We start from the raw sequence: 13,697 nt of genomic DNA, 5'->3' as shown, positions 1-13,697 counted from the left end.
ACGGTGCCTCCGCTCATGATGGTCCTGAAACTATCCAATGTGACGTGTGGTATAGGCCCTTGGCTGCAAGTCCGATTAGATGCATTGCTTAAACCGCATCCACTCATTAAGGGCCACCCTTTTTTTTTCCCCAGATTTTGACGGGGCACGGCCCTTACACGAAAGCAGCATTTTTCACTTCATTTTTTTCTTCACTGCAGTGAGACCCAAAGTATGCATACCCTGTATGTGCAACTACTTGTATTTTATGACTAATTAGCATTGACCTGACAGCCGCCGCGGTGGCTCAGCGGTTATGGTGCTCGGCTGCTGACCCAAAAGATGCGGGTTCGATCCCGGCCGCGGCGGCTAGAATTTCTTTGGAGGAGAAATTCTAGAGGCCCGTGTACTGTGCGATGTCAGTGCACGTTAAAGAACCCCAGGTGGTCGAAATTTCCGGAGCCCTCCACTACGGCGTCTCTCATAGCCTTAGTCGCTTTGGGACGTTAAACCCCATAAACCAAACCAAACCAAGCATTGACCTGACAGGCTTGTTGCAAACGTATCACATTGAAAGTCTGGTTGATACGATGACTTGCTAAAACCGCTCTAATAAAACAGGCTGGTAGATCAATTCACAGACAAACATCACATCACCCCAAGTTATTCTGAATTATAATCAAGGCGGACACACTTGTACAATGCGATATGATTTGGCGCTTGTCTGTAATGAAGGTTTGACTAACAGTTCGGAAATGCACTTTGCGCGGTACACCTGCGGCTGTCAATGCAAGGTGGCTGTCACCTCACCTGCTTTTCAGCTGGCTTCGCTGCTGAAACCATGTAATTCTGTGGTACCTTCATCTTATCATTAGGTTTGGTTGCATTGTGGGTAGCATGCCGCAGAACATACCGTAGAAGTAAAATCATACACACGTGAAATGCTACTACTCTTTGCCGATTTTTGAAAAAATTTTCAAGCCAAGTTGGGGGGAGTGGCCCTACACGAGTGTGTGCAGTAGATAACACTTTCATTACTTTGGAGTGTGCATTGCAATGTTATGTATTTATATACCTGGTTGCAAAGCTTCATTTTTACTTGAAAAAAGCCAACTCAAACAAGGCAAAACAACTCGAAGGGGCAAAGCATTTCAAGTGATTGCTGCTGATGGTGCTTTCACAAGTACAACAGCGAGTTGGATGGAATACTAACTTATAAATAAAACGATTGAGCACAAATATGTGTGATGCCGCCATAGTTCTGCCATAATTTTTCTAAATAGCAGTTGTTGTCACTGGCAAATAAACATTCAAATCACAGTGGTTGTTGTGTCCAAGTTGCTGGCCTTTTGCGAGAGCTTTTTGCGAGGTAACTATTGCTAAAGAGAGCTGTTTAGCCCACCTGATGTGCAGTATATTGTGAACGGAGTCTAATGTCTTGCGCAAGAAAAGGCAAATGGGAAAACTCGTGTGAGACCTGAGTAAAGCAGTGCATGTGATCTTGCCACAGTGGCAAACCTGTTAAAATAAAGGTGGGACTTTCACATGCAAGTGCCCAAGATCAGACGCCATTTAATTTCAAGATTTTGATGATGCCCATTAGAGTACTGCAATAATATTTGCATGATATGGGTGCTGAGCGCACCCATTTAGCACTAAAGACACATGCAGCGCTACAATACTCCCCCACCCTTTATGGACAGCGCCTTGTGAGCGGGGCCAATGAGCACACTACCCAATATTCTTGCTCACTTTACTGTCTGGGACATTTTCACCAAATAAAATATAGTAAACTATGATGTGAGTTGTTTTTGGCAGTTTTTTGGGGACCATTAGATGGTTCGAAAATTTTTCTGGTGCCCTCAAATCCAAACTATGGGGAAAAGAGGGTCTTAGACTGAAAATATTTTCACAGTTGCAAAATCTTGAGGCAGCATGTATTTTTATGTGCGGATACCAAATGTGTCGTTTAATTTCATGTAAAACAAGTCCTTGTGCATTAATGTGGCATATTATGGCAGGTTTTGATTGTAATCTGTTAAGAATTGTTGCTACATGTAACTTACTAAACAGCATGCCATTCTTATTATTGTTATTAAGGCAAGTAGTTATCACCCTTGCTATTGTAAAACTTGAGTTGCAGGATTTTGAAGTTGTGACTTCAGAAACGAGAGTATAAAGTTTTTCCCCGTTTCTGAAGTAGAACTTCTTAACCTTTAACTCAAGTTCTGTAATAGGCAGGATGATATCACTTTAATTGCATTCCTTAATAACCTTAAATAGCATGTCACATAAGTGCACAAGATGTCGTTTGTCATTAAATTAAATGGCACATTTGGAACCAGCACACAAAAATATGTGTTGACTAAAGATTTCACAAATTATGACTTCATTACTGAAATTTTATTCCAAGGCCTTCTAACCCCTAACAACCTGTTCCCGTACTGTGTGGGCGATTCCTCCTGAATGAAAAACTTCCTTCTGCCTTGCAGGGTAACTTCGGCGCGGAGCCTGGCGCACCACTCGCCGCTCTCTCCGCAACGGGGGGCAGGCAGCAGCGTGCTGTCACCCCCATCGATGGTTGGTCTCGCCCCACCGTCCACCTCGGAGGGGACCGCAGCGGGGGTCTCGTCAGCGGACGTCTTCCGTTCCACCCTGTCTGCTGTGGGCAGTGCAGGCCTGGACCTGGGCTCGGTGCCACCCACTTCCACCCCGGCCACCCAGCACCGCACCCTGCCGCGGGTGCGACGCCGCTCCCTCGACGAAGACCCCGGCAAGGTGAGGGGTGGACCGAAAGCAGTCGCTATGACTCGCAGTGCGGCCGAAATGAGCCAAGTGAGGTTTTCGCTTAGTAGTAAATCAATGCGCCTTCACACAGAGCGTCCAGCTTGCACAGCTACTGTTCAGTGTGGGCCGCCGCGGTGGCTCAGCGGTTATGGTGCTCGGCTGCTGACCCGAAAGACGCGGGTTCGATCCCGGCCGCGGCGGTCGAATTTCTTTGGAGGAGAAATTCTAGAGGCCCGTGTACTGTGCGATGTCAGTGCACGCTAAAGAACCCCAGGTGGTCGAAATTTCCGGAGCCCTCCACTACGGCGTCTCTCATAGCCTTAGTCGCTTTGGGATGTTAAACCCCATAAAACCAAGAAAACTAAAACTGTTCAGTGTGCCTTGACCTTTGCATCATAATCATCATCATCAGCCTGGCTACGCCCACTACAGGGCAGAGGCCTCTCTCATGTCTAAGTGCATCAATTTTCAGCACCATAGGGCTCACACTGCCTCCTGAACTGACCTCGTGCTACAGCTCACGTGTTGCAGCTCATACAGAGCATGATAGTGCTTTTTTTTTTCTTTTTTTTTTCACGAGCAGTGTTCAACAGCCTTGTTTCTCAGCTGGCACTTCTTTCTTTCGTGGTCCCATAAAGAACACAAGAGCTTCGAGGCTTTTTTAAATGTTTTAATGTGGGTGGGGGGGGGGGGGGACACTGCAAATAAAGTGGTTAGTTCGGTCAAAATATTTTATTTCTTTATTAATTTTTATCATGATCCTCAGGTTTTTCTATCTCTCTTGTGACGAAAAATGTTATCGAGATAGTATGCAGTAGAACTTTAGAAATGCGTGGTCGTTGAAAATTGTGAGCAAAACGTGTTTCGGATGTTCCCAGCTCAACGCAGATTCTGCGATTTTCCAGCAGTGGAGCCCCATCATTGTGGAATTGCCGTGACAAGTAAAAATCAAAACTTCTATTGGCTGGAATACCGGATTTCTCTAAGAAAAAATGAAACAAAATGAGGTGATTGAAAAACAGCAAAAATAGCGCTAATAGTCAGCTGCATGAGCCACGTAGCCAGAGAGCACCGCCATTGGTGAGGCGTGTACACATTGGTGACACCCTTTCATGTGCACGTGAAGTTGCGGTGAGATGTCAGTGGTGAGATATCAGTGTGTCGTCTGCTGTCGTCCCTAGAAATAGTATACGCCTGCTGTGGCAACGGGTTTGGCTTCTTCAGCATGCACAGACAGCAAAGACAGCAAGATTGCATCTCAGAAATGGCTTCTTTTTGTTTCGTTGCTTCTGCGACAGTTTTTTAGTTCTGGGGCGTTGGCGACTGAGGCGGCTGTCGCTGCCATGGTATTGCAGTGATCTTTAAGTAGGGGGGCTGCCCAGGAGGGTTTTGAGCATTTGAGACCATATTAGCCACAAATGGGGCAAAATAAACTAGGGTTGATTATGTAAGCTGTCACTTTTTCCGCAGTCCCAATCATTCCTTCCTTTGGCATTTCCGAATGAGTGACGGTAGAATGATTGCTTTTTGTACATGAGTGCTGAGAGGATGAAGAGTGCAATAAAGCTTGCAATAATAGTTTTTTAAATTTATTTTGTAATAAATGTCTTCAGGTTAATATACATGGTAAAGTGTAACTTTTTTTTTATTGTATGTGTATGAGGGAGCTGAAAAAAAACAAAAAAACTAATAGCTTTATGCATAGAGCAGGGCTTTGTGAACATGCTAACATCAAAAACTTGCACATTTTATCCTGTCATTTAATAATTCGGGGATTGCCTGCTGAGGGTATTGTTAATTGTCGTTACTTAGCAGCTTAAAAGCTAGCATATAATAAGATGTGCTGTAATCGACATGAAAAGTTGCATATCTATACCCAGTTTGGCTGCATCTTATGCATGAATAACAAAAATAGCTCTACCTGCCCTCGCTATGCACCTGTAGCTTCTCCAAATTGGTGTTTTGCCTGCTGTGTGCCCTGCTTGTAAAGGTGAAATGCGTCTTCCACCACTGGTACAGTGCGCCCACTGTCAAGAGTTCTCGAATTTCATGTTCCGAGCTTCCAGTGGTGGGAGTGCTGTCAAACTGGATCTCCCTCCTGCTTCCCACCCACCCTTCTTGCGCAGGGCCTGGGTGACTCTGAGTGGGACAAGGTGGTCTCTGGTGGTGGGGGCAGCAGTGCCCTGGACGGAGGGGTCAGTGACCCCGAGTGCAGCCCCACAGAGGAAGAGGAGGAAGAAGGAGGGGGTCTACTGGGCAGCATGGACCACCTGCTCTCGCCTGTGGGGCACCACTCCGATGCGCAGGCCCTGGCACTCATGCTGCAGGAGCAGCTGGACGCCATCAACAACGAGATACGGTGCGTCTATTATTGATGAAGGCACTTCCCCACTTGCCACCATGTTTTAGGTGTGGTTGGGTAGAACATTGGCAAAAGCTTAATGGGATGTGAAGAAGTTTATGTGCTAGTATGAAAAATGTTTCTCATTGTCTCATTGGAGGCATTGGTGCCTCGTTACAGGACAAAGGCAAAGATTGAACCATAAGATTGAAAACCACATATATATATATATTGAAGTACCATATTTATAACAAATATATTGTTATAGTCAGAACTTTGGTATGAATAAACACGTTTTTTTTCTGTTGCTCTTCAAGATAGCTACAGCAACTTTTGCCACAAGACTCATATGCTGCGAGGAGAAGCCACCTTTACAATAACATTTTGGTTATGCGGTGCTCACAGTCAAAGGAGACGGAGCCTCTGAACACAGAAACAAACAGGGTGGTGGAGGTCATACTGAAAGAGAGGGCACTGGAAGAGTTGAGTGAAATGAGGAAGGAAAGGAAAAACAGAAACAGGCACGGACTGGGCAGCATGATACACAAAGCAGTCTGTGGCATGGCGTTGACAGCGGCTGCTGCATGGGGGGCTTTGTGCGTCGAATACAGTGAAATCTCGTTACTGCGAACGCCGCATTAACGATTTTTTCAGATTTGCGAAAATTTCAGAAATTCCCACCAAAATGCTTGTATTTTCAATACAAAAATATTTCACTACTATGAATTTCAAAATACCGAACATTTCAGAATAACGTGCGTAATTTATTTGCTCCTCCAGAGAAACGCTTCTCGTTACTACGAAGTTTTTCGAAGTTAAAATGAGTTCACTGCAGCGCATGAGAGCTGTAGCTATCATCATCATCCGTGTCTCGCCGGAAGTTGGATTCATTCACTAGACTTCCGCCATTTTTTTTTGTTCTGTTGTTTTCAAGCAAGGGCAGTGGCTCGGTTATAGCTCGGTGGTGCAGGCGAAGTCTCGCTACCTGTTCTTTGTCCGAATTTCACGAAGACGTGTAGTTCTGTGTGGTGCCGAGTTGAAGAACGTGACTATGAGCTCCGCTGGTGCCCGTGTTAAAAACAAGCAACGCCAGTTTTCGCTGAAGGAGAAGGTCGAAGTTCTCCATGAACTGGACGCCGGAAAAAAAGCAAGTGAACTTGTGCAAAGAGCGTGGCATTGCGCCGTCGACTGTTGCTACCATTTTAAAAGACTGAGAAAAAATCACCAAGCTTCATTGACAGCCCCTCGCCCACCAATCGATCCTTCTGAACTTCATTGACAGCCTCAGCTTGATCTCGCGAGAAAACGTTTGTGGCTTGGCAATCACGAAAATGTGGACGAAGCTGTTCTCGCTTGGTTTAAGGAGCTAAGGCTTCAAAACATTCCGGTGTCTGGCCCGATGCTTCAAGAAAAAGCGCGTTCATTCGCCGTTGCCTTTGAAATTACCGGATTCGAAGCAAGTTCCGCGTTTTCGGTTTCGGCAAAGGTCTGGAATTACTTGGCAAGTGGTTTTCGGCGAGGAGGCAGCTGCGGACAGAGAAGGTGCAATCTCCTGGCACGACGACCGCTTTCAAGAGATCGCCGAGGGATACGCAGAGGAGGACATTTACAATGTTGACGAAACAGCCTGCTTTTACCAGCTTCTGCCCGATAAAACGATGAATTTTAAGGAGGCAAAGTGCAGGGGCGGAAAGAAATCCCGTGTCCGGGTATCTGTCCTGTTTTGCTACAATGCACTCGGAACAAAAAAACTGAAGCCCCTCGTCATAGGGAAGTATGCCAGCCCTCACTGCCTAAAGAACGTAGTTTCTTTGCCATGCGAGTACAGGGCTAATAAGCGAGCCTGGATGACGCGAGAGTTGTTTTCGAGTTGGCTCGTCAAGCTGGACGATCAGATGACGAGGGATGGGAAGAAAATACTCCTCATCGTGGACAGTTGCTTCGCACACATCGTGAATGTGCGCCTCACAAATGTGCGCCTGGAGTTCTTGCCCCCCAACAACACTGCATTGCTCCAACCCCTGGACCAGGGAACCATAAAAAGTGTTAAAGCAAAATTCCGAAAGCGGCTGGTGCAGCGACTGCTCATCAACATCCGGCTTGGGCGCCCGACTGCAGTTGGCGTCCGCCAAGCAGTTGGCGTCGCTGCAGTTGGCGTCGCTGGAGCATGGTGGAACGTGAAAGCGTGTGCCATTAAAAACTGCTGGCGGAAAGCAGAACTTTTGAAGTCTGCACAGGCAGAAGACTGCGAAGTCGCAAACACGCCGCCTCACTCGGAACAAAGCGATGACATACGGGAAGAAAGCGGTGCCTTGTGGGACGGAATTGCCGAGCAAATGTCCGTAGACCCGTCGGTAACTTTTGCGGACTACGTTGAGTGCGACAGCGAAGCTTTAACGTCAGCCGAGCTGACCGAAGAAGACATCGTCACCAGCTTGTGCGAGAACGATCAAGGAGATGAGGATGACCAGGACGACGACGCAGAATCGCCACGCATGGACCATGCGGACGAAGCTGTCTCAACTTCAGATGTTTTGGCGTCGTTTGGCAAGATTCGCGCTTTCATCGCGCACTGTGACGAAGTGCCTGAATCTGTCCATAAGAAAGTCGACGACGTTGAAACGTTTGTCTTGGGGAGCATGTGCTGCAGTCGCCAAAAGAAAATTACCGATTTCTTTAAATAAAGACACAAGAAAGTGTTCTTGTGTTATTATTTGATGCATGCCTGGCCCACGCGAGAGCCCTTTCTGAAGGTATGAAATTTTCTTTGCGCGGCGTATTTATTACCTTTTGTTTCCGATTATTTCGTTACTACGATATTTCAGTATAACGAACGATTCGTGCGAGTCCCGCGAAGTTCGCTGTATCGAGATTTCACTGTATCTCGGAGGCTCTGCTGCGCTTGATGATGTGATGTGCACTTCTGAAGTGTTGTCTCTGGAATTATAGCGACATAGTCGTTGCTTCTGTGATTTTTCCCGAGGTAATTTTTTTTTTTACTTGAATGGTTAAAGCTTGCATTGTGCTTGTAATATCGTTTTTTTTTTCTGATTTTCTTAATCTCTCAGGCTTTCCTCCCCTCATTATAGCCATGTACAGTACAATCCACTTATAATGATATTGAGAAAATCAGGAAATCTGATCGTTATGACTGATTTTCATTATATCTTGACTGGCAAAGAACGCACCCATGTTACCGGCCTATTGGAAATGAGGCTGTCCACCAACACGCTCGAGAATTAGCTGGCCGAAGTATGGCGCAAAAGAACTGGAACCCCACAAAACAGAGACCAGACAAGAATACGTCATATAGAGACAACTACAGACGGGAACCCTCCCTAACCCAAACTACATGTCCAAATTCATAAATAAGGGTATCAATCCTTCCTGCCGCTTTTGTGGCGAGAAAGATAACTTCAGTCATATCATATGATCTGGGCTTACAAAGTGCGTAAACCTCCCTCAGAACTCTTGCCTGATACCTCTAAATAAGCTTGGAATAAGCTAAGGTCCGGCAATTACGCTGAAATTCAGTCCAAGGCTGTCGAAGGGTGCACAGTGCATTGGCATGCTTTGGCATACAGCCAAATTCGGAACACCATCACCAGCAGAAGTCCTTCAAAAGATAACAGATAAACACCTCATGTTGTTATCAGCGCACAGCATCTTGGCATGCTGCCAAGGTCTGAGCTGGGTGCCCAGTTCAGGAATGCACAACGGGCAGAAAGGGGGGAATCTAGGTGTTTGCAGGAGGAAGCGAGGAAGCTTTGGCCAAGCAGGTGAAACAGAAACCTCTCAGTGCAAGTAATGCAATAATAAATTAGTTACGGCGCACGCTATATCGCGGAGCATGTATGATGCATCCTGGGGCAATACGAAGCGCAGCGTTTGAAACAAAGAACATGCCAACCAAAATTTTCATGTCTCCACCTCTTAAATGTGATATACTCTAAGTAGGCAGATTCACATGTTGCTGGCTTTTGTTGCTCATGGACAGCTTGAGTGTCAGTTTGAGCCAAACAGTAAAACTTTGTTACAGCTTACCTCGCAGAACTGTGGAAAAACTGAGCACAAAACGGCAAAAACTGAGCACAAAATGGCATTACGCTCTTTCCGAAAATAGTTTCAGTATATCCATTTGAAGTATAATATATATCCGAGTTATTCTGTGAAGAAAAGCACATGTGGAAATTCTTTATTTATATAGGACCGCAGAAATTTAATTTTGGCAGCTACCGAGGTGGCCTCGTAGCTACAAGTGCAGCCTCGGAGACACCTAAACCAGATCTCCTACTTCTTCATTAGGCCCCATTTTTTTTTGGGCAAACAGGCATAAGGTTGTTAGCGAAAGGTCCTTGTCACATGCCACCACAAATTTCTTCTCAGCACTTGGAGCATGGCCCCAACTAGAGACATTCTGGCGAGTTAAGTCACTTGGGAAGCATGTGATCCATGACAATGGCAATACCATGACAAGGCAGGGGGGGCCAATTCAGAGCATGCATTGACGTCAGTTAGCCAGCAACACAGCAATGGTGGCTGAGGCACATGGTGGAAAACAAGATTGCTGCCTCTGGCTTAAACTGTCGAGAAGCCAAGCCATGTGAGAGTGATATGCGATAGCTATGACAGCAGGCACATCAGTGTGGTTTGGACCTGGACCACTCAGACATCGGCACCTGCAAACAGTGTAGTGGCAGTGCAGTGGGAGTAAATTGGCACCAGCTTTGATTAGAGGGGAGAGTGCATTTTTCAAGGTCACAAGACCTCCAGGCATGTCGGTTGGGTACTGCGAGTGCGCTGATCATGTGCTGTGCCATGTCAGTATCAACGTATTTCCATGACTGATGCGTTAGTAGTACCATTGAAGCTTTCATGTAATGCACGGTGTAGTTCATGGCTGATACCCCTTCAGCCTCGTATGCGATGATAGGTACACACTAAAACTCTTCCGATCAGCCACTGCGCCATAAGTGGGCGCCATATGCATGAGGTTTAATGGACGCAGAGCTGGGGATTTTATTTGACTACATCCCGAGTGGAGCTACTGTTTTACCTAATATGCCGTAACAAGATTTTACTGGACCTTTCATTGCATGTATCTGAGCTGTGCAGGAGCAGGCACTCGAGAAATAACTACCAATGCTGCGGTTTTACCATTTCTGGCAGTAATAGTGCTATAAAGTGCGTTAGCACATGTGATGGTGGTTGCAGAATGGCATATTGTTCTCTCATTTCTTTTTCTCGTTGCCAGATGCATAAAGCATGAAGATCTCTGTGTTCAATTCTCAGTGGTTCCATGGTGTTCAATATCTTGGCACTGTTGTTGCTGGTCCTGCAGGCTGATCCAGGAGGAGAAGCAGAGCACGGAGCAGCGCGCAGAAGAGCTCGAGTCGCGTGTCAGTGGTGGCGGTGGAAGCCTGGAGCCCCTGGGGGGCCTGTTGTCACGAGGCCGCTCCTTCGACCGGGGCTCCCCGCCCTTGAGTGGGCGGTCCACACCACCCTCCTCCTCGGGCCCCCCAACACACCACAGCCCACAGAGGGAGTACCTGCCCAAGTACCATACGGTGAGCAGGGAAGAAGGGTCCCTGCCACTGTCTCACCACTACTGTTGGCTCTGCCACCTGCCACTGAGCCTCAGGGATGTGCCTCGCCTGCACATCCTGAACTCTCAAAGCAAACCAACCTTGACCTCGCAGCCATTATCATATGAGTCATTGAACAGTTAGGCATGAAATGTCCATACATGACATTCATGCGGTTTTTAAAGAGAATTCAGTGAAACCAGAGGGAGCCTTGTTGACAAGGATGAAATTGTTTGAGTACGCCCTTATGCAATCTGACTATCAATTTCTGATCTCATAATGCATCACATTTTTGATCATTGACAAGTCTCTGAGAGGAACTAAGCTGGCCTTTACCTGTTCTGGAAGAATCTTGCAGCATCAAATTGTTTTGGCTGCTACTGTGCTATACTAGTAGAGAACAGCTCCTGGCGGCTATGCACGCAGCACACAAGGGTGTGGCTGTTGAACTTTCATTACTGTGCCAAGTAACTTCAGTTAGTTTGATGTCACTTATGGCTTCAGTTTTGCTTCTTTTTTTTTATGTGCATACTTTTGTGCTATTACTGCAACAACACTGCTAGCAAATTCTTAATGGAATGGCAGGGACTTTTATGCATTGACTTCTATAGGGCGAGAAATGAAAGGCGAAAACACTTCACTGCAGGGGAAATTTGAATGAAGCGGACTTGTAGCTGGGCTTGAGGTACAGCACCAATGAGAGATTGCATGTTGTAAGAGAATATAAGTAATACAGACGAGTGTTTTCAAATCTGCCAGAGTCTCTATTTGGCCATTAAAAAAAACAAAAAAACATAATATCTATACCTGAAGAATGCCATGTATGGAAACTGCTCACGTGTTGAAGAGAACTTTACTTTGATGCATCCTCTGCAGGTGCCAGCGTCACTAGAGGTACGAGATGACCGACTGTTAAGGAGAGAGACAAGCCCACCAACGCCACGGGCAATGCGCATTGACCGAGTGGCCCAAGCCCTGGCACAGAGCTCCGAAGAGCTGCGGAGGTATCTTGGTTTTGCTTGTCTGCTTGGGCTTTGCGGCTTTAATGGGCTTCGGCTGTACTGCTTGATTGAAAAAAAAAACAAGACCAAAAAAATTGGCTCAACACTCTTCATTATTATTTTGCAGAGGTCTTTGTTGGAGTGGAAAACTTGAGTGACTGTTTCTGTGACTCTTGTTGGCTTATGCTTGTCTGTTATTGGCACCATTTCCTAAATGCCGAAAAAGCGTTAAAGTTTGCCGTTTTTGCTCTCTTCTTGGCGCCGCTAGCACGTAGAAGTGCTGCGTCATGGCAGGATGCCGAAAGCCCCCTTTTTGCTGGCCTGGTCTCTGTGCATGACGTGTGCGTGTTCTCTCTTCCTGTCCCTGTGTCCCCTCGCAGGTCCTTTGGGCCGTCTCTGTCTCAGCATGCCGCTTTGGGCGGCAGCCCTGCTTGCCTCTCGGGCATTCCACCAGACGCTTTGCTCAGGTGCGCCATGGGTCGGGCTCATGTTGGTGGTCTCCTTTTTTCAGCTTTGCCGTGTGCCTCTGAGTGGGTGCCTTTCCCCACCATTTTTTGCTCTCTCTCTCACCACTTCTCATGATCACAAAAGGTGGAGAGAGGGGCCCATTAAGACACATGTATGGAAGAAGCCAACAGTAATTGATACTAAAGGAAGCACAGAGGAATGTTTTGTTTTTGTGGTAATGCTCATCACAGGGCAAAATTGTAGTTAATTTCTAATTAATAAAATGGGTTGCAGCTCGTATGAACATAGGCTGCTTGGAAGTAAAACTGCAGCACAGTTTGCAAGCTCCAAAGTTGCCCGAATTACCTGGAAAAAGGGCTTAATCAAATTTTTTTTTAATAAAACTTCAACGATTCAACTAGGCTTTTCACTGGCTGCTTGAGCTTAGTCAGATAGTATGTGCAAATGCTGCTTAAAGTTGCATGTCTTTGCCGTGATGGTGGGGCTGCCCGATGAAATGTTTCGGCTGCTCTCATCTCTCATCTCGGCGATAAGTGTAGTCTCTTAACATGGTTGCCTTGTAAGTGAGAGTTCTTTTCTTCTTTGCAGTTAAACTTTTTAGCCTCAGTAATATCCTTGGTGCTTTTCCTGTTAGCAGGCGTATGTTAACAGCGTGCTCCTTGGTATGTTGTGCTTTTCCACAATGTCATGTCTGCTTGCCTTCTTGTCATTCACCTCCTGCTGGATCGCCAATGCTTTTTCTACTTGAGCACATAGCCCTGCCACGGTGGCTCAGTGGTTATGGCGCTCGGCTGCTGACCCGAAAGACGCGGGCTCGATCCCAGCCGCGGCGGCCGAATTTCGATGGAGGCGAATTTCTAGAAGCCCGTGTACTGTGCAATGTCAGTGCACGTTAAAGGACCCCAGGTGTTCGAAATTTCCGGAGCCCTTCACTACGGCGTCTCTCATAGCCTGAGTCACTTTGGGACGTTAAACCCCAATACACCTAAACATAAACTTAAGCACATTGGCACACCGCTTTCAACAGTGCAGTAATATCGTGACTTATGGACAGAGTAGGACTGCTAACAGCAGTAGAGGAAGACATAAAATTATGGTGAGGCTTAAAAAGAAATAAAAATAAAGTTTCCTCTGCATGCTCCAAGTAGAGGCAGACAGTCAGGGGCAAACAGAGATGAAAGACAGTAAAATATGGGGCACTTTCGGCACTGACGCTGCCATTCCAACTGATGGGATAGGTGGCCAGCAAATAAGTTAACACATGGAATCCTGCACTCTGGCATAACTCCAGTTTAGAACCCTGGTCTGAACCTAGCTACCGTATTTACTCGCATAATAAGCGCACTTTTTTTCCAGGAAATCCGGCTCAAAGTTGGGGGTGTGCCTATTACGCGGAATAAAATTTCCGGAAATTTTTTTAACTCGCAATATTGAACATACCGCATAAACTCACCCGTGTACGGGCCGCACCCTGTTTTCCTCGAAGGAAATATTTTAAAAAAAGATCAGTGTAAGGGCCGCACCGAAACTTTCCAC

The 13,697-nt window shown here is 46.4% G+C and overlaps 1 protein-coding gene across 3 annotated transcripts in view; it reads left to right on the top strand.

Moving 5' to 3' along the window:
- Positions 1–13,697, top strand: part of Liprin-alpha (PTPRF interacting protein alpha) — a 57,283-nt gene that overhangs the window by 16,391 nt on the left and 27,195 nt on the right. For 2 of the 3 annotated variants that reach the window (XM_089566237.1, XM_089566238.1), the window contains exons 12-15: positions 2,472–2,757; positions 4,893–5,125; positions 10,449–10,674; positions 11,569–11,696. In XM_089566237.1, the coding sequence (XP_089422363.1) occupies positions 2,472–2,757; positions 4,893–5,125; positions 10,449–10,674; positions 11,569–11,696 (873 nt within the window). Of the gene's footprint in view, positions 1–2,471; positions 2,758–4,892; positions 5,126–10,448; positions 10,675–11,568; positions 11,697–12,073; positions 12,161–13,697 lie in introns of all 3 variants that reach the window. The other variant, XM_089566236.1, reaches the window with a different exon arrangement.

The sequence above is a fragment of the Amblyomma mixtum genome, chromosome 1, assembly GCF_055824585.1.
Source record: "Amblyomma mixtum isolate Tamu chromosome 1, ASM5582458v1, whole genome shotgun sequence".
Taxonomy (NCBI): Eukaryota; Metazoa; Arthropoda; class Arachnida; order Ixodida; family Ixodidae; genus Amblyomma; species Amblyomma mixtum.
This window is presented reverse-complemented; position numbering and strand designations above follow the sequence as displayed.